The 22,001-nt window shown below is 47.9% G+C and overlaps 1 protein-coding gene across 30 annotated transcripts in view; it reads left to right on the top strand.

The window, feature by feature from the left end:
• Positions 1-22,001, top strand: part of CELF4 (CUGBP Elav-like family member 4) — a 1,399,301-nt gene that overhangs the window by 1,148,243 nt on the left and 229,057 nt on the right. For 24 of the 30 annotated variants that reach the window (XR_005746938.1, XM_040336074.1, XM_040336067.1 and 21 more), the window contains one exon: positions 20,349-20,477. Coding sequence is in view for 29 of the 30 variants with exons in the window: in XM_040336074.1 (XP_040192008.1) it covers positions 20,349-20,477 (129 nt within the window). In the remaining variant the exon portion in view is untranslated. The remainder of the gene's footprint in view (positions 1-20,348; positions 20,478-22,001) is intronic. The other 6 variants (XM_040336060.1, XM_040336073.1, XM_040336086.1 and 3 more) reach the window with 1 other exon arrangement.

The following is a 22,001-nucleotide window of genomic DNA, read 5'->3' as shown; positions in this document are numbered from 1 at the left end:
TATCAGTGCCCATCCGTGCCGCCCATCAGTGCCACATATTAGTGCCCATCAATGCCACCACATCAGTGCCACCTCATCGGTGTCCATCAGTGCCGCCTTATCGGTGCCCGTCAGTGCAGTACCATCAGTGCCCACCAGTGAAGGAGAAAACATACTTATTTACAATAACAGAAACAAAAAAATACTTTTTTTTTCAAAATTTTCGGTCATTTTTTTTTTTTTTTTGCAGAAAATAAATATCCCAGAGGTGATCTAATACCACCAAATCTCTATTTGTGGGTACAAAATGATAAAAATTTTGTTTGGGTACAGTGTAGCACGACCGCGCAATTGTCATTCAAAGTGCGACAGTGCTGAAAGCTAAAAATTGGTCTGGGCGGGAAGGTGTATACGTGCCCGGTATGGAAGTGGTTAAACAACATGGTAATCTTTTGCCCAATCAAAATGCGCCATTCTGCCCGCACTTTTCATCCAGCACAAACTTTCCTCGAACACTCTGGCAATGAGCAACGCATATTTTAATAATATGTAAGCACATGCAGCCTTGTAATGTAAATATTTAATGAAGCGCAGCAGTAGGAATTGGGGAGGTATTCATTAACATTTGATTGGAGCTCGCGCTTGCCGGTGCCCAGTTGGCGTTATTAGGGCTTAATGAACAAGTCATTTAATATGCGCCATTGTTCGCGCTCTCCAAAGACTCACATATTTGTCCTGTGTTTCACTGCTCTCTCGTAATCTAACTCCAGATCCTGAGCTACGCACACATCATATAAATATGTATTAGAAATCCTTTTTTTCCTGAGTTCATCTCCTTGTATCCCCCGGATCCAAAAGACACATTTAGGAATAGGGATCAGTCAGGTTCTTATTGTACATTTGCCAATGTTTTAAAGGTTAAGTCCACTCAAAACTCATAGGGCCAGATTCTCAAAGGCGTTACGACGGCGCAACACCATTAGCGCCGTCGTAACACCTCATCTGGCCCCGGGTATCTATGCGACTGATTCTCAGAATCAGTTGCGCATAGGTACCCATTAGATCTGACAAGCGTAAGGCTGTTACGCTGTCAGATCTTAAAAGTAATTTTTTTTCCCGCCGCTAGGTGTCGCATCGTCGCTTTTCCCCGTCGTCTATGCAAATGAGGTAAGTACGGCGATTCCCGAACATACGCGAGGTCGACGCAGCGAATTAACGTCGTTTGCGTAGCGTACCCGACGCGTAAGGTTGCCCCTGCTAATTAGCAGGCGCAACCAATGTTAACTATGGCCGTCGTTCCCGCGTCGAATTGAATAAAAATTACGTCGTTTGCGTAAGACGTCCGTGAATGGCGCTGGACGCCATTTACGTATACATCTAGGCAAATGACGTCGGGGCGACGTCATTTAGCGCAATGCACGTCGGGTAATTTACCCGACAGAGCATGCGCAGTACGCTCGGCGCGGGAGCGCGCCTAATTTAAATGGTGCCCGCCCCATTTGAATTGGGCGGGCTTGCGCCGAGCAATCTAACGCTACACCGCCGCAAGTTTACAGGTAAGTGTTCTGAGAATCAGGATGTAAACCTGTAGACCTGCGGTGGTGTAACGTAGAGCTCATACATTACGCTGCCCAGGAGCAGCGCGAATGTATGAGAATCTGGGCCATAGTTCAGGTTTGCCTGATTGCTGGTCCCTTGGATAACCACATATTATATACACTATGGGCCAGATTCAGATACAATGGCGTATCTGTCCAGCCGGCGTAACGTATCTCCAGCCGAAAACGACTTACGCAAACGACGTAAAATTTCAAAACTCGGCGCGGGAATGACGGCCATACTTAACATTAGCTACCCCTCATATAGCAGGGGTAACTATACGCCGGAAAAAGCCGAACGCAAACGACGTAAAAAAAAAGCGCCAGGCGGTCGTTCGTTTCTGAATCGGCGTATCTCCTCATTTGCATATTCCTTGCGTATACAAACGGAAGCGCCACCTAGCGGCCAGCGTGAGATTGCAGCCTAAGATCCGACGGTGTAAAACAATTACACCTGTCGGATCTTAGGGATATCTATGCGTAACTGATTCTCTGAATCAGGCGCATAGATACGACCGGCGGAACCCAGAGATACGACGGCGTATCAGGAGATACGCCATCGTATCTATTTCTGAATCCGGCCCTGAATTACCAAAGGTATTGGGACGCCTGCCTTTACACGCATATGAACTTTAATGGCATCCCAGTCTTAGTCCATGGGGTTCAATATTGAGTTGGCCCACCCTTTACAGCTATAACAGCTTCAACTCTTCTGGGAAGGCCGTCCACAAGGTTTAGGAGTGTGTCTATGGGAATGTTTGAACCTTCTTCTAGAAGCGCATTTGTGAGGCCAGGCACTGATGTTGGATGAGTATATCTGGCTCGCAATCTCCGCTCACGTACACGTCGAATCCAATATTTGCTTGTGGCGTACTTTAGAGCAATGCACACTGGGATATTTTACGGACGGCGCATGCGCCGTTCAAAAAAAACTTCAAAAACGCGGGGTCAAGTAAAATTTAAATAAAACACGCCCCCAACATCCCCATTTGAATTAGGCGGACTTACGCCGACACACATACGTTACGCCGCCGTAACTAGGGGCGCAAGTTATTTCTGAATACAGAACTTGCGCCCAAAGTTACAGCGGCGTAACGTATCGGAGATACGTTACGCCAGCAGAAAGATCCGCTGATCTTTCTGAATCCAGCCCACTGTCAGAGCAGCCAACCAATAGACAATGGAGGGTTGATGGTCAGGTCAGGCGCAGACAAACGGATACTAATCAGAGGCCAGAAAGGTAGACAGAGCACAGACTGACAATGGCAGTATAATGGGGCGATGATCATGATAAGCACTGGCAAGGCAATGCACACAATTCCCAGGAAGAATCCAGGACGTGACAAGACACAAGCCAGACAAACCAAAATCAAGGGCATCAGCAAACAGACTATCTATTTGATCAGGAAAACTGTGAATATCCAGCAGTCTACTTAAGCTTTCCTGATTAGGCCAGGTGTGTAAATTTGTAAATTAGAGACATGAGTGGTAGCGCTGAGTAGCAACCAGCAGATAGACTTAAAGCTTATTGGTGTAAGCTTATTGATACGTTACGCCGCCGCGCCCCTACGTGAATCTGGCCCGTTGTTTGCAAGGTGTTGTATATATTCAGGTTCACTCAAAGTTTCTATGACCTAAACTTTAATAATTTTTTTAGCTTAGTAAATGATTTTAAATTTAGAGTAGTAATTATTTTTTATTTATTTTTTGCTATCTGTAAAGAGGAGCTTTTCCTTCTTTCCCCGTCTTAAAGACCAAGGGCCAGATCCACAAAGCAGTTACGCTGGCGTATCTATTGATACGCCGCGTAACTTCTAGGTTGCTCCGGCGTATCTTTGTTTTGTATCCACAAAACAAGGTACGCCTGAATCTGAGCTAGATCCGACTGGCGTACGTCTTAGTATGCCATCGGATCTAAAGTGCATATTTACGCTGGCCGCTAGGTGGCGCTTCCGTCGATTTCCGCGTCGAGTATGCAAATTAGCTAGATACGCCAATCCACAAACGTACGTCCGGCCGGCACATTTTTTTACGTAGTTTCTGTAAGGCTTTTTTTGGCGTAACATTACCCCTGCTATATGAGGCGTAGCCAATGTTAAGTATGGACGTCGGGCCAGCGTCGAATTTTCCGTTGTGTACGTCGTTTGCGTAAAACGTTCGCAAATAGGGCTTTGCGTAGAATGACATTCACGTCGAAAGCATTGGCTTGTTGCGGGTTTATTTGGAGCATGCGCACTGGGATACCCCCACGGACGGCGCATGCGCCGTTCAGAAAAAACGTCATTTACGTCGGGTCAAGACGTATTAACATAAAACACGCCAACAACTTAGCCATTTGAATTGCGCGCCCTTACGCCGACAGATTTACACTACGCCGCCGTAACTTACGGCGCAAGTTCTTTGTGGATACGGGAAATACGCTGTAAGTTACGGCGGCGTAGTGTATCTGAGATACGCTACGCCGGACGTAAAAAAAACGCCGCGCTACGTGGATCTGGCCCCAAACATCTAAAAAGCTAAAATATCTTTTATCTTCATATATATATATAAAAGATTAAAGATTTTAGTAGCTGATTCAACACCAAATATAAAAAATAAAAATAAAACGTTAATTTGGGGAGGACTGATCCTTTAAGTTTGAGGGACATCCTCTGTCAAACGCAGAATTCCAATCCCCAGACCCCGGTGACAGACTCGTGTGCAGCCTCGCAGCAGCCGGGGCGACACTTATAGATTATTGCCAGTACGGGAGATAATACACAATTCTTCGCTACGCTGAAGCCCTTAAGCCCTACGCCATAGCGTCAAGAGACAAAGGAGAGAAAATATAGATTTGAGTGCCTATTAATTTTAAGCAAGGCCCCAGAAGAAGCCGATGAACTGTAATGTATGAGCTGTCAAAGCCTGAAAAATTCCTTTTGACACTTTGTACTTTTACTTATTACGGGGCCTTCCTGCGGGGCGCGGGAGAAAAAGTCTAATAATACAAAGAACGGCGCGGCGAGCCGGGGGAGGAGCCATCATTAAGTTTTCAGCCGGAGAACCTTCCATTATTCTCTCTTTTCATCATTTCACCTGACTCCCTATCAATTTGGGAGGGGACAGAGGTGACGCCGGACGGCACAATTCATCGCCGCCAAGGCGGCCGCTTTGGACGGAAAATGTATCGCTTTGTTTACAGGCTGTGATTACAGCTGAAAGCAAATAAAATGTTCTGTCTCCGTTCTGATCTGAAGAGATATGCTATTAACGAACAGTGGTGGAGGGGGAGGGTTGAGCCAATGATGGCTCATAATTCCTCCCACTGACACCAATGATGGCTTATAATTACGTGCCCCCAATTGCAACTAATTGGGGCACGTAACAGAGCGCCAATGTCACATCGGAAAAAACAGAGGGGTAGAATCAGAGAGCAATTACGCCGGCGTATCCATAGATACGCCGCGTAATTGCTAAGTTGCGCCGGCGTATCTACTTTCTGTATTCAGAAAGCTAGATACGCCAACTGTAGCCTAAGATACGACTGGCATAAGTCTCTTACGCCGTCGTATCTTAGGGTGCATTCTGACGCTGGCCGCGAGGTGGCGCTCCCGTAGTTGTCAGCGTAGAGTATGCAACTTGCATACTTACGCCGATTCACAAACGTACGTGCGCCCGGCGGTCGTTTTTTACGTTGTTTGCGTACGTCGTTTTTGGCGTAAGGCCGTCGTTCCCGCGTCGTGATTTGAAAATGTAACGTCGTTTGCATAAGTCGTACGTGAATGGCGCTGGACGCCATTTACGTTCACGTCGAAACCAATGACGTCCTTGCGACGTCATTTACCGCAATGCACGTCGGGAAATTTTAGGGACGGCGCATGCGCAGTACGTTCGGCGCGGGAACGCGCCTAATTTAAATGATCCACGCCCCCTACGGGATCATTTGAATTACGCGCGCTTACGCCGGCCCCTTTTACGCTACGCCGCCGCAAGTTTACAGGCAAGTGCTTTGTGAATCAAGCACTTGCCCGTAAAACTTGCGGCGGCGTAACGTAAATGTCATACGTTACGCCGCCGCAGTTTTGCGCGCCCCTACCTGAATCCACCCCAGAGAGTTTTTAGCAAAAAATAAAATAAAAAAAATGTTTATGCCTCGTACACGCGATCGGTTTTCCCTTTGGGAAAACTGCCATGACAGCTTTTGGCCGGGAAAACCGTCTGTGTGTATGCTCCATCGCAGTTTTCCCAACAAGAAAACTGTGGGGAAAAAAAAGAGAACATGTTTTTTTTTTTTACCGCCGGGACTACTCAACATCTCAGGCCTTTCTCATGCCTTGTACACCAGGGGTCGATAATATACCGGGCGCCAGGTCGCAATTGCGACAAGAAATTGTGACCTGGCGCCCGCGCCTGCTGTTAATTGAGGCCGCGAAGCCGCGGTCTCAATTACCGGCCGCCGCGGGCCCGATGCGACCGTACTGTGGGGGGGAGGTGGGGTGCACGGAGGGGCCTGGGCCACGGAGGCACAGGATCCTGTGTCTCTGTGCGCCCCCACCTCCCCCATCGCGCAATTGCGGCGGGCCCATGACGGCCCGTAATTGAGGCCGCGGCTTTGCGGCCTTGTGAAGTCCCAAGCTCTTCCTTCTGTCAGCTGGCGCCATCTGGTGGTTGGCCGTTGGCATTACAAGTTAAACAGCAATTCTAATATGTAATTTTTCACTATTTTCACTGCCATCTCCTTCCCTCTAATTAGAACCCCCAAACATTTTATATATTTTTTATTCTAACACCCTATAGAATAAAATGGCGATCGTTGCAATACTTTCTGTTACGTTGTATTTGCGCAGCGGTCTTACAAGCGCATTTTTTTGGGAAAAAAATTACACTTTTTTTAATTAAAAAATAAGACAACAGTAAAGTTATCCCAATTTTTGTTTTAATATTGTAAAAGATAATGTTACGCAGAGTAAATTGATACCCAACATGTCACGCTTCAAAATTGCGTCCGCTCGTAAAATGCCGACAAACTTTTACCCTTTAAAATCTCCATAGGGGACGTTTAAAAAAATCTACAGGTTGCATGTTTTGAGTTACAGAGGAGGTCTAGGGCTAGAATTATTGCTCTCACTCTACCGGTCGCGGCGATACCTCACTTGTGTGGTTTGAACACCGTTTACATATGCGGGTGCTACTCACGTATGCGTTCGCTTCTGCGCGCGAGCTTGTCGGGACGGGGCGCGTTTTCTGGCACCTAACTTTTTTATCTGGCTCCTAGATTCCAAGCAAATTTGTCAAACCCTGTTGTACACACGATCGGTTTTTCCGGCGGTAAAAAGTCTGCCGGGAAAATCGAGGGAAAAAACCGAGAACCTGCTCAGTAGCTTTTTCCCCCCTACACACGGCCGGTTTTCCCGACAGGAAAACTGCCATGAGAGCTCTGGTGGGGAAACCTGGCCCGTGTGTATGCTCCATCGCATAGGGAACCTGCCGGCTTAAAAAAAACTCCCGGCGGGAAAAAAGAAAACATGTTCCAATTTTTCCTGCCGGTATCCCCGCGGTTTTCCTGCCGGGAAAACTATGATGGAGCATACACACGGCCGGTTTTCCCGGCCAAAAGCTGTCATGGGAGTTTGTACGAGGCATTAGTCTTAAAGGGGAGTTCCAGCCAATATTTATGTTTATTAAAAGTCAGCAGCTACAAAAAGTGTAGCTGCTGGCTTTTAATAAACAGACACTTACCTGCTCCTGCGTTCCAGCGACGCGCCGGCCGGGGCTCCACTCCTCTCCCCCCTCCCCGGCCGGCGTCTTCATTGTCACTGTGGGCACCCGGCCGTGACAACTTTCGGCTTCACGGCCGGGCACCCACTGCGCATGCGCGAGCGGCACTGCGCATGCACGCGCGGCCAGGCGCTGCGCTGTTTGATTGGACAGGCGATCGCCTAGGACCTGTCACGTGTCCTAGGCGATCGCCTACAGGGAGGGGCTGCCAAAAGGCGATTAAGCTTAATCGCCTTTGCAGCCCCTCGGCGGAAGGAGGAAGTGGGACAGGAAGTCCCCTTCTCCTGAAGCCCCCACTCCCCCCCCAAAAAAATTACATGCCAAATGTGGCATGTAAGGGGGTGAGGAGTGGGATAAGCGGAAGTTCCATTTTTGGGTGGAACTCCGCTTTAATATTCAAATTATTGTAGACTTTGTAGCCCTCTTTCCTTTTCCCCTGTGGCTTTGATACTGGGAATCCATCACATTTCCCAGCACCGTACCGAGAGTGTCGCCGGACAGGTGGCTGTTATCCAGAATAAATTGCTGTTATTTTGTGTGCACAGTTCTGTCCAATCAGACGTCTCCATCACAAGCTCTGTGCTTGGGGAGCGCAGAGAGATGGAGCAGCGGAAGCGTAGTATTGAGCTGCGGCAACGGGCGCAGCGCTCATCAGTAGAAGAATCCATTCCAAAGCGATAAGAAGCGGCGGGGAGGTTGGGCACGGCTCATTGAGATCGGCCTCCGGGGTGCTGTAAGGTACCAGGAGCCTTACAAAGTGTTACCGAGTGACTTCAGAAACTGGAGGAACTGTTTTAATGAACCATTTCATCGAAGGCCCCGGGGTGCCCTATCATCGCTGTTACACCATGAAAAATGGCCGCAGAACGGCTTGCTCGCCTGGGAGATAGCGAAATGCGTCGTTTTGCATCAGGAATTAACAGCGTCTGGGTCAGATTTCTGTAACTTCCTTCCCACAGTGTTTATCATTATTTGATTATTTTTTGGGGATTGTTAGCATGGGCATGTAGCCTTTGGGAAATATCTAGGTTGTGGTTACACTTAGTGCTTCGTATCATTGTAGCTTTTTTATATGTTTGGTGAGTATTGTAGTTGATTCTAGAGTTTGTATGTTTAACTCCTGTTCAATTCTTACACTCGTTTTGTCTTTTTTTTTCTTGTTTTCCATGAGAAAAATGTTGTTTCCATATTTTGGAAGGATTCAAATTTTGCAAGAGTTAACATTGCTATGCATTCCCTTCTATGCTCAAGGAGACCATGTTAATGCAGTCAAAAAGCATCATAATATTTTTTTTAAATCTGCCTAAGAAGCTAAACTTACTTTGACCCTCCCAGCAGTAAATGAGCAGCTCAGCTCCCCTGGTGCCCCTCCTAGCAGTAAATGAGCAGCTCAGCTCTCCTGGTGCCCCTCCTAGCATTTACTCTGTAGCTCAGCTCCCCTGGTGCCCCTCATAGCATTTACTCTGCAGCTCAGCTCCCCTGCTGCCCCTCCTAGAAGTTACCCTGCATCTCAGCTCCCCTGCTGCCCCTCCTAGCATTTACTCTGCAGCTCAGCTCCCCTGCTGCCCCTCCTAGAAGTTACCCTGCATCTCAGCTCCCCTGGTGCCCCTCCTAGCAGTTACCCTGCATCTAAGCTCACCTGCTGCTCCTCCTAGCAGTTACCCTGCATCTCAGCTCACCTGGTGCCCCTCATAGTATTTACTCTGCAGCTCAGCTCCCCTGCTGCTCCTCCTAGCAGTTACCCTGCATCTCAGATCCCCTGGTGCCCCTCATAGCAGTTACCCTGCATCTCAGCTCCCCTGCTGCCCCTCATAGCATTTACCCTGCTGCTGAGCTCCCCTGCTGCTCCTCCTAGCAGTTACCCTGCATCTCAGCTTCCCTGCTGCTCCTCATAGCAGTTACCCTGCATCTCAGCTTCCCTGCTGCCCCTTCTAGCAGTTACCCTGCAGTTTAGCTCCCCCTCCTAGCAGTTACCCTGCATCTTAGCTCCTCTGCTTCCCCTCGTAGCAGTTACCCTGCAACTTAGCTCCCCTGCTGCATCTCTTAACAGTTACCCTGCATCTCAGCTCCCATGGTGCCCCTCCTAGCAGTTACCCTGCATCTCAGCTCCCCTGCTGCTCCTTCTAGCAGTTACCCTGCAGCTCAGCTCCCCGGCAGTGATTAGGCAGCTCTGCTCCCCTGTTTCCCCTACCAACAGTGACTCAGCAGCTCAGCTCACTTTGCTCCCCCTCCCAACAGTGACTCTGCAGCTCAGTTCCCCTTGCTCCCCCTCTGAGCAGTGATTCAGCAGCTAAACCTTCCCTTCTCCCACATAAACCAAATAAAATTGTGCTAGTCAATAAATATAAATATTACTCAAAGTGCAATGACACACTAAGTGAAACATCATAAAGTGCAAAAAGGAGAACATAAAAGCACTTCAAGACATATGTATAAGTGAGTACTTTGGATTTGAAAAAAAGAGTCCTAGAATAATAAATTCCACCACCAAGTGACTTGATGCAGAGTGGCACCCCACACACAGTAGTCAGGGACTCTTACCAGATAGCCATGACCACCTATCTGTAGGATGGTCAAACGGGCAAGCAGAAAAACCAAGCTCCTAGGACACTGATGGTGAACCTACCTTGGCACCCAAGATATTTTGGAACTACATTTCCCATGATGCTCATGCACTCCGCAGTGTAGTTGAGCATCATGGGAAATGTAGTTTCCAAAACATCTTGGGTGCCAAGGTTCACCATCACTGTCCTAGGACAATGAGATGGTGGATGGATCCTTCACCTTAGTCTCCCTCCCACAACGGGACATCCCAATCTTCCAGGAAAAGGAGATGATCATACAAAGAAAAAGGCTCCAATATTGTAATACCATTCAGGTACAATTCATTGAAAAAGAAAAGCCAAATGGCTACTTACAATATAAAAAAATCTTTAAGCACACATAAGATAAAATCAATTGCCGGCAAAGAAAAAAAGCAATCACCCGCACTTCTGTGGTAACATGGGGCCTCACCGCATAGCTCCACCCGACATGTTTCGTCAAACGTGACGTCTTCCTGGGGCACGGCGATGCACTGAGCCATCGCTATAAATCGCTTCTCCCACATCCCAGCAGTGACTGCGGCTCTCTTCTCCCAACAGTGACCAAAAAGCTAAGCTCTCCCTGCTCTCCCATCCCAGCAGTGACTGCGGCTCAACTTTAACTGCACCCCACTTCCCAGCAGTGACTAAGCTCTCCCTAAATTTTCTCCCAGCTTTACCGAAGCAGCTCAGCTTGTCCTGCTACCCCGCAGTGTCTCAGCGTCTCAGCCCCCCCCCCCAAGCACTATGGGCTATCTCCAGTAAGAAGAATAGATAGTGATTGCTTTTAGACTCTCTTTGTCTGATTGAAACCTTGGGCTCATTCATAGTCATCTATCAAGTTCGGTAATCAAGATTCTTCTTTTAGCAAAGCTGAAATTGATATACCATTGAATAAGAAAAAGAGGAGACTAGAGCCCCTCTTGCTGGCTTAAAGGTAGAACAACAAATATTAAAAATACAGTTTTTCCTATTCCTCTATTATCTGCAGAAAAGATAAGGAAATATATACCATGCTACATTCCCTATAAACACCGACCAGCTTTAAAAAAAAATTTTTTTTTTTTTTGTAATGCTGCATAATGTTATCATATATTCACATAATAATGTTGGATTTTTTTTTCTATCATTTTTATGCTAAAGATATAGGCCCAGATCCACAGACGAAGTACGCCGGCGTATCTACTGATACACCGGCGTACTTTCAAATTTCCCGCGTCGTATCTTTGTTTTGAATCCTCAAAACAAGATACGACGGCTTCTGGGTTAGATCCGACAGGTGTACGTCTTCGTACGCCTTCGGATCTAAGATGCAATACTTCGGCGTCCGCTGGGTGGCGTTTTCCGCGTCGGGTTGCAAATTAGCGATTTACGTCGTTCCACGAACGTACGCGCGGCCGTCACATTTTCTAACGTCGTCTGTAGTCGGCTTTTTCCGGCGTATAATTAAAGCTGGCGTATAGATAGAATTGCCATGTTAAGTATGGCCGTCGTTCCCGCGTCGAAATTTGAATTTTTTTTTGCGCGTAAGTCGTCCGTGAATAGGGATGGACGTAACTCACGTCTAAGTTCAAAAAATGACGTCGTTGCGACGTCATTTAGCGCAATGCACGGCGGGAAATTTAGGAACAACGCATGCGCATTTCATTCGGCGCGGGGACGCGCTTCATTTAAATGAAACCCGCCCCCAACCCGCCCAATTTGAAATACGCCGCCAGAAATACACTACACCGCCGTAACTTACGGCGCAAACTCGCTGAGGATTCGAAAATGCGCCAGGTAAGGTGCGGCGGCGTAGTGTATCTCTGATACGCTGCGCCAATGTATTTCTTTCTGGATCTGCCCCTTAGGCCCAGATTCAGAAACAAATGCCTATCTTTATCTCATATACGCCACGCCGCAACTTTGAGAGGCAAGTCCTGTATTCAGAAAGAACTTGAGCCCGAAGTTACGGCGGCGTAGCGTATATGGGCCGGCGTAATCTTGCCTAATTCAAAATAGGCTGGTAGGGGGCGTGTTGTATGCTAAACAGTCGTGACCCCACGTAATTGACGTTACTAACAAACGACGCATGCGCCGTCCGTGAAAGTATCCCGGTGCGCATACTCCAAATTACGCCGCAAATAGTCATTGCTTTAGACGTGAATGTAACTTACGCATAGCCCTATTCGCGTACGACTTACGCAAACGACGTAAACGACGCAAAATTCGACGCTGGCCCGACGTCCATACTTAACATTGGCTACGCCTCATATAGCAGGGGTAACTTTACGCCGGAAAAAGCCTTACGTTAACGGTGTAAATAAATGCGCCGGGCGCACGTACGTTTCTGAATCGGCGTATCTAACTCATTTGCATATTCAACGCAGAAAACAACGGAAGCACCACCTAGCGGCCAGCGTAAATATGCACCCTAAGATACGACGGCGTAGGAGACTTACGCCACTCGTATCTAGGCAACATTGAGGCATATCTGATTCTATGAATCGGGCGCCGAGATGCGACGGCCCGCATTCGGAGTTACGACGGCATATCTGGAGATACGCCGACGTAACTCCTTTCTGAATCCGGGCCAAAGTTTATATAAAAGTGAAAGGGCAAGATTCAGGTAGGGGCACGCATAGTTACGGCGGTGCAGCGTATTGTATTTACGCTACGCCGACGCAACTTACAGGAGCAAGTGCAGTATTCACAAAGCACTTGCTCCGTAAGTTGCGGCGGCGTAGCGTAAATGGGGCCGGCGTAAGCGCGCTTAATTCAAATGTGGAAGGGGGGGCGTGTTTTATGTAAATCTATGATGACCTGACGTGATTGACGTCCGTGTACATATCCCAGTGTGCATTGCTCCCAAGTATGGCGCAACGACATATTGGTTTCCACGTGAACGTAAATTACGCCCAGCCCTATTCGCGAACGACTTACGCAAACAACGTAAAAAAAATTAAATTTAGAAGCGGGAACGACGTCCATACTTAACATTGGCTGCGCCTCCCACAATTATGTGCCACTTTGTGTTGGTCCATCACATAAAATCCCAATAAAATACATTACATTTTTTTGCTGTAATATGACAAAATGTGGAAAATGTTAAGGGGTATGAATACTTTTTCAAAGCATTGTAGATGTCCGGCAAGTACTATTTCTACACGGTGGCCTTTTTCGGTGTACGTTGGACTTGCAGCTTAAATCATTTAGCTTCCCGGCTGTACGGAGCCAAGAGAATGATGGGGTAAGGATCTTTGATTGAATCTCACAATGGTGCCTAATATCGTGTTACGGTCGGGTCTCCTGCAAGACGTGATTGGATGAAACCATCTACCTTCATCAGGACCATTGACAGGGTGTGAATTGGCATGATAGCGGGATGTCTGTATCCAGCGGTCTGCCCAGGGTTCTTGTTTGTTAAGACTCACATGGGTAAAAAAAAAAAACAATTTAAATAATTAAAAAAAAAACATGAAAAGTGGAAAAATAAAATTAAATAAAAGGAAATATTTGCATTTATCTGTATGAGAATCAAGTCTTATTGAGGTCTTTGAAATCCGCAAATTGCAGCTTCCTGTGTCAAAGGGCTATTGTTCACTTCAAGCGGCGATTGCGTTTCCATACAAGTCTATTGAAATGCAAAACCCCCTTGAAGCTCAGATCGGAAACGGCTTAGAAGGAGTTAATGGATGACTGTGTAATGAATTCTGAATGATCTCAGAAGCTTCTCAACTGAAGCCATCAAGAAAAGACCAAAGCCCATTGGCTGAGTCCTAACCCTAAAGGGCCAGCAGGTCCCCAGAGCATTGTCTATGATGTACACAGATGCAATACACACAGGGCCGGTGCTACCACTGGGCAAACTAGGAAGCTGCCTAGGGCGCCCGGACACTGGTGTTCGCACTATCGTCTCTCTGCAGCAAGCAACTAAGGCCCAGATTCACAAAGCACTTACGCCGACGTATAACACGTTACGCCGACGTAAGTGCCAATGTGCGCCGGTGTATGTGTGCGGCAGACCCACGAACCAACATGCGCCTAAAAACAGGCTACACCCCGCCGACGTAGCTTGCACACGCCTGCGTAGGGTGGGCGCACATATGGGCTGGGCGCATGGCGCTGCTCCCATTGATTAGCCATTCAAACATGCAAATGAGGGAAATACGGCGATTCACGAACGTGTGTGTGCCCGGCGCATGCTACGTGATATGCGCGTAAGTTGTACGTCCGGCGTAAAGTTATTCCCCATAAATGAGGTGCAACAGACATGCACAGGTCTGCACCAGGGAACACAAGCCGGCGTATTGTGCGTTGGACGTGTGTCTGGCTGGGCGTACGTTATGTTCACGTCGTACGCGGGGATCCAACGTAGCTTAGGCAGTTGTGCCGGCGCGGTTGTGAGCAGGCGCAGGGGGGTGCTGTGCATGCGTCCACGTCACGGCGCATGCGCAGTTCATGATGCGTACCTGTCTGGCGCTCGGCTCTTCACTTGCATGGGGTCACGCCCACTTCCACCTACGCTGGTGTACGCCTTCGAAACCCACGCCACGCTGGCGCAGTGTTGGGAGCACTGGCTTGCTGAATGCAATGCTTGCCTCTCCGCGCTACGTTGGCGTGCCGTGCGGTGTGTGCTCTACGGCGGCGTAATGTGCGCCTTGCTCTCTGTGAATCTGGGCCAATGGCTGTCTGCATCAGCAGGCAGTCGCCGCTCCATTCGCACATAGTGTCAGAGGCACAGTGGCGGCGGAGGACTAATGAATCGGGACTACCAGTGCCCATCAATGAAGTGCCCATTCATTGATGGGCACTAGTAGGCTACATTTGATGGGCGCTGGTGGGGCTGCATTGAAGGGCGCTGGTGAGGCTGCATCTAAATCCCAAACCCCTATATGTTTCAAACTTTTTCATATACGGAACAATTCTGGCCGAACTTGGTGACATACTACTGTCAGCTTATAATCGAATTGGTTACAAAAACAACCGAATTTTGGTTCGGCGTTGGAAGGAATTAGAACAAACTGCTGAACGAGATTAGAAATAACTCAAGTTGCAGAATGGTTAGGACAATAAAACCATCAGACTGACTATTATGCCCTTTTTTTAATAGACCACTTCAACTGTATCTGACATCAATAATCCGTGATAATAACATAGAAAAAAAATAAAATAACGGTTGAATTTCCGAGGACGGAGATTTGCGTCATGAACATACATATTAATAGGGACTTAAGATTTTAAGAGCGTGGGGATATGATCAGACACCCTGAAGATGAGACACCCTTCAGTCGACTCGTTCCTTCTGTTCTTCCCTCTTGAAAGGAAGAAATTGAATTTTTTAAGAACAGTGAACAAGGGATTAACAATCGACAGGTCTTCAGCGCATTGTCTTTTTGGCGAATCCCATTTAATCACATACTTTAATATTAAGCGAGGTTTGCCTATGCCGCTTGTCTGCGCTGGTGAGCGTCACTGATACAGACGGAGATGAGGAAGATAGAACGTAAGTCAGACCAATTGTGAAGAACTGTTTCAATTACCCTTTCTGAGGCCTTGAAAGAACCAACTTTAATTTGATGTGAAAAGTCAGCCGGGGCGCGGGCGATAGAAAATTCTCTCCTTTGTGTCCGCCGATTGGATCAGGCTGTGGAAAAAGCCCCGAAAACTGCAATTATGCCTTTTTTTTGTGTCCTCGTAGATTTCTCTATTGTGTCTAATGATACGGTGCCATGCCATAGAAGTGAACAACAAAGCGCTCAAATATTAACTTTTCATGACGGAAAAAGAAAAAGGAGTGGCTCTGGTCCTAAAAGGTCTGTGGAAGGATTAGGCCTCGTACACACGATAGGTTAACCAGAGGACAACGTTCTGAAGGACCGTTTTCATTGTTCAAAACCGATCGTGTGTGGGCCCCATAGGTTATTTAACCATCAGGTAAAAAAAAAGCCAACTTGCTTTAAAATTAACCTATGGATTCCTAACCGATAGGTCAAAACCGATCGTTAGTAGGCACGACCATCGGTTAAAAATCCATGCATGCTCAGAATCAAGTCGACGCATGCTTGGAAAAATTGAACTTCGTTTTTTTCAGCACGTCGTTGTGTTTTACATCACCGCATTTTGACACGATCGGTTATTTAACCGATGGTGTGTAGGCGCGACGGACCATCAGTCAGCTTCATCGGTTAACCTATGACGACCGTTCTCATCGGATGGACTGATCGTGTGTACGAGGCTTTATGCCTTTAAATAAAACCTGTCATATCTAGCGATCAGCGGCTTCTTTTCACCTTCCAGAGCAACCTGGAATCTCTTGAACCCAGACATTGACTGTCTATATCAGTGGTTCTCAAGTTGTGGGGACCCCTAAAGTAAAATTTTTGTTGTAGCATGGGTTGTCAGCACCCAAGGCAAGACCAGTAATTTTTGCCCCTAACCTACGGACATTTAGCGCTCCCTGAGTCCCTTCCACTCGTACAGTATTAGAACCCCTTATGGTACATTTTGGGATGTACCCCTCTTTCTTTTTGTTCTCCTTTCTTTCCCTTTTATCTCTCTCTGTGCTAATTTCTTGTTTATTTCCCTCCATCCCTCTCTCAAGCGTCTTTCTTGTTCTGTCTCTTATTCTTTCTCTCCCTTTTTCTTTGATCCTCCCCTTCTTTTACTCTCCCTTCCATTCCTTCTCTTACTCCTTGGTGGGGGGAATGGGATGAGTGGCAGTCCTAGCGAGGAGTTGGGATGAGTGGCAGTCCTGGTGGGGAGTTGGGATGAGTGGCAGTCCTTACGGGGAGTTGGGATGAGTGGCAGTCCTGGCGAGGAGTTGGGATGAGTGGCAGTCCTGGCGGGGAGTTGGGATAAGTGGCAGTCCTGGCGGGGAGTTGGGATGAGTGGCAGTCCTTGCGGGGAGTTGGGATGAGTGGCAGTCCTGGTGGGGAGTTGGGATGAGTGGCAGTCCTGGTGGGGAGTTGGGATGAGTGGCAGTCCTGGTGGGGAGTTGGGATGAGTGGCAGTCCTGGTGGGGAGTTGGGATGAGTGGCAGTCCTGGCAACGAGTTGGGATGAGTGGCAGTCCTGGCGGGGAGTTGGGATAAGTGGCAGTCCTGGCGGGGAGTTGGGATGAGTGGCAGTCCTTGCGGGGAGTTGGGATGAGTGGCAGTGCTGGTGGGGAGTTGGGACGAGTGGCAGTGCTGGCAGGGAGTTGGGATGAGTGGCAGTGCTGGCGGGGAGTTGGGATGAGTGGCAGTGCTGGCGGGGAGTTGGGATGAGTGGCCATCCTCGCGGGAGTTGGGATGAGTGGCAGTGCTGGCAGTGCTGGCGGGGAGTTGGGATGAGTGGCAGTGCTGGCGGGGAGTTGGAATGAGTAGCAGTCCTGGCGAGGAGTTGGGATGAGTGGCAGTGCTGGCGGGGAGTTGGGATGAGTGGCAGTGCTGGGGGGAGTTCTGATCAGCCAACTTAGGTGCTCTTGATCCAGGTCTTCTGCTGATCTGAGAACAGGGAGACAATACAAGTACAATATAGTTCAATATAGAAGGCTGTTCGTGAAGCTTATGGTCTAAAGGGAGGGGGAGGTGCAGGGCCCAAGTCCTGCGGGAACGCGTGGGAACAGAGTTCCGGCACTTTTTTCACAGCAGGAACTCAGTTCCCTTTGCAGGACTAGAGCCGCCCGAGCCAATTCTTCACTAAGTGGCGATGCCCAGCTAGAGTTATCGCGGGATTTAGAAAGAACTTGCTTGATTGCCATGATTCACACCAATTGTATTCATGGATGTAGCCATATTTAGTAGGCTTTTCAATGGGATTCTGGGTGGGATTGTATCCTCTTGTCTCAGAATGTAGTGCATTCTCCTCTCACGCTTCAATGTGCATTGTTGAGGATGGTTGAGGAATCAAAGAACACTTGGCTTGCACTATCATAGACTATCATAGACTCAATTTCCTTCCATTTAGAGAATGACAGGGCAAGCTGTATGGAATTACCTAGCGTTGCAGACTGGTGCCTTGCCAAATCAAAGCCACTTAGTTGGTATGAGTTGTCTCCCGAGTTCACCAAACTCAGCATTTTTAATGTTTGAATTGAGCAGCATACCTTAATTCCCACTTTATTATATGTGGAGTGGATTTGCACATAGATATACTTCAACTTGTTCAGCTTCCAGCAGCTCCCGACCTTCCACTAATTGAAACATCTACAGAGATGTCAACCCAAAAAGATCTGAGATTAGGAAGCTCAGTGGCACCAAGAATTGGCCATCATGGTAAGGAATCGGAGGGACCGGCCAGTAGTAAATTTGATGAGTTTGGTAGAGAATAGTGAGACAGCATCGGTGGCTTGCAATGCCTGCAGCTTTAGGGATGATGTTGTCCTAGTTTGTATGTGTATATATACAGTGCCTTGAAAAAGTATTCATACCCTGTATGTTACAACCAAAAACTTACCGTATTTATCGGGGTATACAGCGCACCCCAAGCTTTGAAGGGAAGTTTAGGAAAAAACTTACATTTTGGATGCTCAGCCTTGTCAGTGTCCGTCTGCTGTCGGCGTCCAACGGCATCCGTCTGCAACCTTGCGCGGGGTCCATCCAGCCTTGTCGGTGTCCAACTGCTGTCTTGCCTGGCGTCCATCGGCGGCCTTGTCTGGCGTCCGTCTGCGGCCTTGCGCGGGGTCCGTCCAGCCTTGTCGGTGTCCATCGCGTCCGTCTGCCGGTCTGTCCAGCCTTGTCGGTTTCCGTCGCGTCCGTCTGCCGGGTTTGAGTTTGGCGCCTCGGTCGAGCTGTGCAGAGACAGATTTTCGGTGTGTTCGGCTCCTCTCGGCTTCTCTCTGCTCCTCTCGCGTGGCTGCGGGCGGAGCCGAGCGTGGCCGAGCCTAGCCGAGTGTGCAATACACTCGGCTTGGCTCGGTCTTTGTCGGTCTTTGTTGGCGGCGCTCAGAGACAGCTCAGAGACAGCGGGGATCGGCGTATAACGCGCACCCACGATTTCCCCTCATTTTAGAGGGAAAAAAGTGTGCGTTATACACCAATAAATACGGTAAATGTATTTTATTGGGATTTTATGTGATAGACCAACACAAAGTGGCACATAATTGTAAAGTGGAAGGATAATGATAAATGGTTTTCAACATATTTTACAAATAAATATGTGAAAAGTGTGGGGGGTACCTTTTTATGGCGCCGCCCTGAGTCAATACTTTGTAGAACCGCCTTTCACTGCAATCACAGATGTTATGCCGCGTACATACGATCATTTTTCGGCATGAAAAAAAAACAACGTTTTTCGGCATGTAGAAAAATTATTTTTTTCCAACTTCATCATTAAAATGACGGCAGAGACGTGGCGGCTGTCTTAATGGTTAGAAACCCTGGTCGTTTATTTTATGCCTGCTAACGCTTACATAAGAGAGGAAGGAACGCTTTGTAATGAAAAAGGTCCACGGTGACGCATTTTTCATGACGAAACGTTGGGTGGAGCTAGGGACGTGTGACGTAGGATGTAGGCGGAGACGTGGCGGCCATCTTGCTGGTTAGAAACGCTGGTCATTTCTTTTATGCCTGCTAATGCTTGCCAAAATGTGAGTGTATATGTATTTTCTTTATTTAAATAAATTACATTGTCCGGATGCCTGCGCAATGAGCGTTCCTTCCTCTCTTTACTTTTATGTGGATATCGGAGTCCTTTTTATTATAAGTCCTTACAAGCGGAGGTGATCTTTTGTATACCTTTTTGGCTCATGGGAAGAGGATCTGTTTAACTGAGGATTTGTTTGTGCAGGGGGGGGGGGGGGGGGGGGTCGGTGGTGCTATTAGCAAATACCCTTAATGTGTATATCCTATACACTGACGGTAAGAGTCAGTATTATCGGGTGATGGTGACGGTCTCTCTATCCTTACAATATGAAGGCCTGCTAGTCGTGGCAATTAACCCACCAGGTTGAAAGCCTTGATGAATGTAGATGGCCTTGCAAGAGCCTAATGCCTCGTACACACGACCAGTTTTCCCATTGGTCTTTTTCCCGGAAGTTTCCCTAAGGGAAACACTGCAGTGGAGCATACACACGGTCGGGATTCCTGGGCCAAAGCTCTCGCCGCAGTTTTCCCGACGGGAAAACCTCTGGTGTGTACAGGGGCAAAGTTACCGAGCTGGTTCTCGGTTTTCCCCCAGGGATTCCCGCCGGCCTTTTTTTCCCGCCGGGAATCCCGGACGTGTGTACGGGGCTTGAGAGCTTGTTTGAAGTCATACGTTTCTCCTCCATTTAATTGAACTAATAGAAGTCCCGGGGGCCTCTTGCATATGTCTTTTTGGATATTTTTATATTTGGTGACTAAAAAAAAAAAACTGTCAGCCTGCACATCATGATATTTCTACAGCAATAAAATTCATATTACTGCTGTATTAGGAATGTCTTGATATTGGGGTTCCCATAATATGGTAAGCAACTCTTAATTTTGTTCCAGAAGACAGAAAACTTTTCGTGGGCATGTTGAACAAACAACAGTCAGAAGACGATGTCCGTCGGCTATTTGAAGCTTTTGGGAATATCGAGGAGTGTACAATCCTTCGAGGACCAGATGGAAACAGCAAAGGTATGCTAGATACTCAACACTGCATGGCAATTATAAAATACCTTTATTTGTATATTTTTTTAATTAAAGTCACACCATCGGCAGCCATATATTGATCCAATGGCCCAAATTAAATGAAAATCCTCTTTGTTGCAGGGACAGCTCCTTGTAGAGATACAAGAGGCTCCACAATTCCCATAATCCTTTAGGCTTACCCCTTTATGCCCAATCCGGATCTGTATGCCCGATCAAAAGTATCAATGATCATGTGACTACTGTGATTGGCTGTCGCGGTAGTCACATGATCAGGAGCATATCCCACCAGCTAGCGAGCGTTATTGGTGATTTAGGCCCAGATTCACGTAGAATCGCGGCGGCGTAACGTATCGTAGATACGTTACACCGCCGCAAGTTTTCATCGCAAGTGCCTGATTCACAAAGCACTTGCATGAAAACTTACGCTGGCGGCCTCCGGCGTAAGCCCGCGTAATTCAAAGGGGCGTGTGCCATTTAAATTAGGCGCGCTCCCGCGCCGGACCTACTGCGCATGCTCCGTTTTGAAATTCCCGCCGTGCTTTGCGCGAAGTGACGTAATTTTTTCGAACGGCGACATGCGTAGCGTACTTTCGTATTCCCGGACGTCTTACGCAAGAACAACATTTTTTTTTAAATTTCGACGCGGGAACGACGGCCATACTTTATACAGCACATACGTGGGCTGTGTAAAGTTAGGGCAGCAAAAACGACGACTAACTTTGCGACGGGAAACTAGACTAGCAGCGACGTAGCGAAGGCGAAAAACCGTCGTGGATCGCCGTAACTACTAATTTGCATACCCGATGCTGGTTTACGACGCAAACTCCCCCCAGCGACGGCCGAGGTATTGCATCCTAAGATCCGACAGTGTAATTCAATTACACCTGTCGGATCTTAGGGCTAACTATGCGTAACTGATTCTATGAATCAGTCGCATAGTTAGGAAGACCCTAAAACAGATATACGATGGCGTATCAGGAGATGCGCCGTCGTATCTCTTTTGTGAATCTGGGCCTCAGAGCTTTCCTGTGTGCAGTGAGCATGCTCTCTGCACAGAAAACCCTGGCCATCCATTGATGCACCATGCGGGTGCTTATATTTCACCCTTTTGCTGCCACATATACAGTATGTGCTACGTGGCTGGCAACAGTAAGCAGTTTCTGCATTACCCAATTTTGCCAGCAGATGGAAATAACAAATTTAAGACAGAACTTCAAGCAGATATGTAAGACACAAAGCGGTTGTAAACCCTCCTGAAAAAAAAAAAAAAAAAAACACCCTGCAAGATAAAGGCATACTGAGCTAGTATGCATAGCTTACTAGCTCATTATAATTTACTTACACGAGAACGTAGCCCCCGCAGCCGTACTCGTCTCCCCCTCCGGCAGGCGACACCTATCCCGGAGGTTATTTCCTGGTATCGCGGCTCCGGCACTGTGATTGGCCGGAGCTGCGACTATGTCACTCCCGCGCATGCGCGGGTGCCGCCGGAAATGGCACAATACAGTA

Source organism: Rana temporaria, chromosome 1 (genome assembly GCF_905171775.1).
Source record: "Rana temporaria chromosome 1, aRanTem1.1, whole genome shotgun sequence".
Classification (NCBI taxonomy): domain Eukaryota; kingdom Metazoa; phylum Chordata; class Amphibia; order Anura; family Ranidae; genus Rana; species Rana temporaria.
Note: the sequence above shows the minus strand (reverse complement) of the source record. Positions and strands in the feature narration are given on the sequence as shown.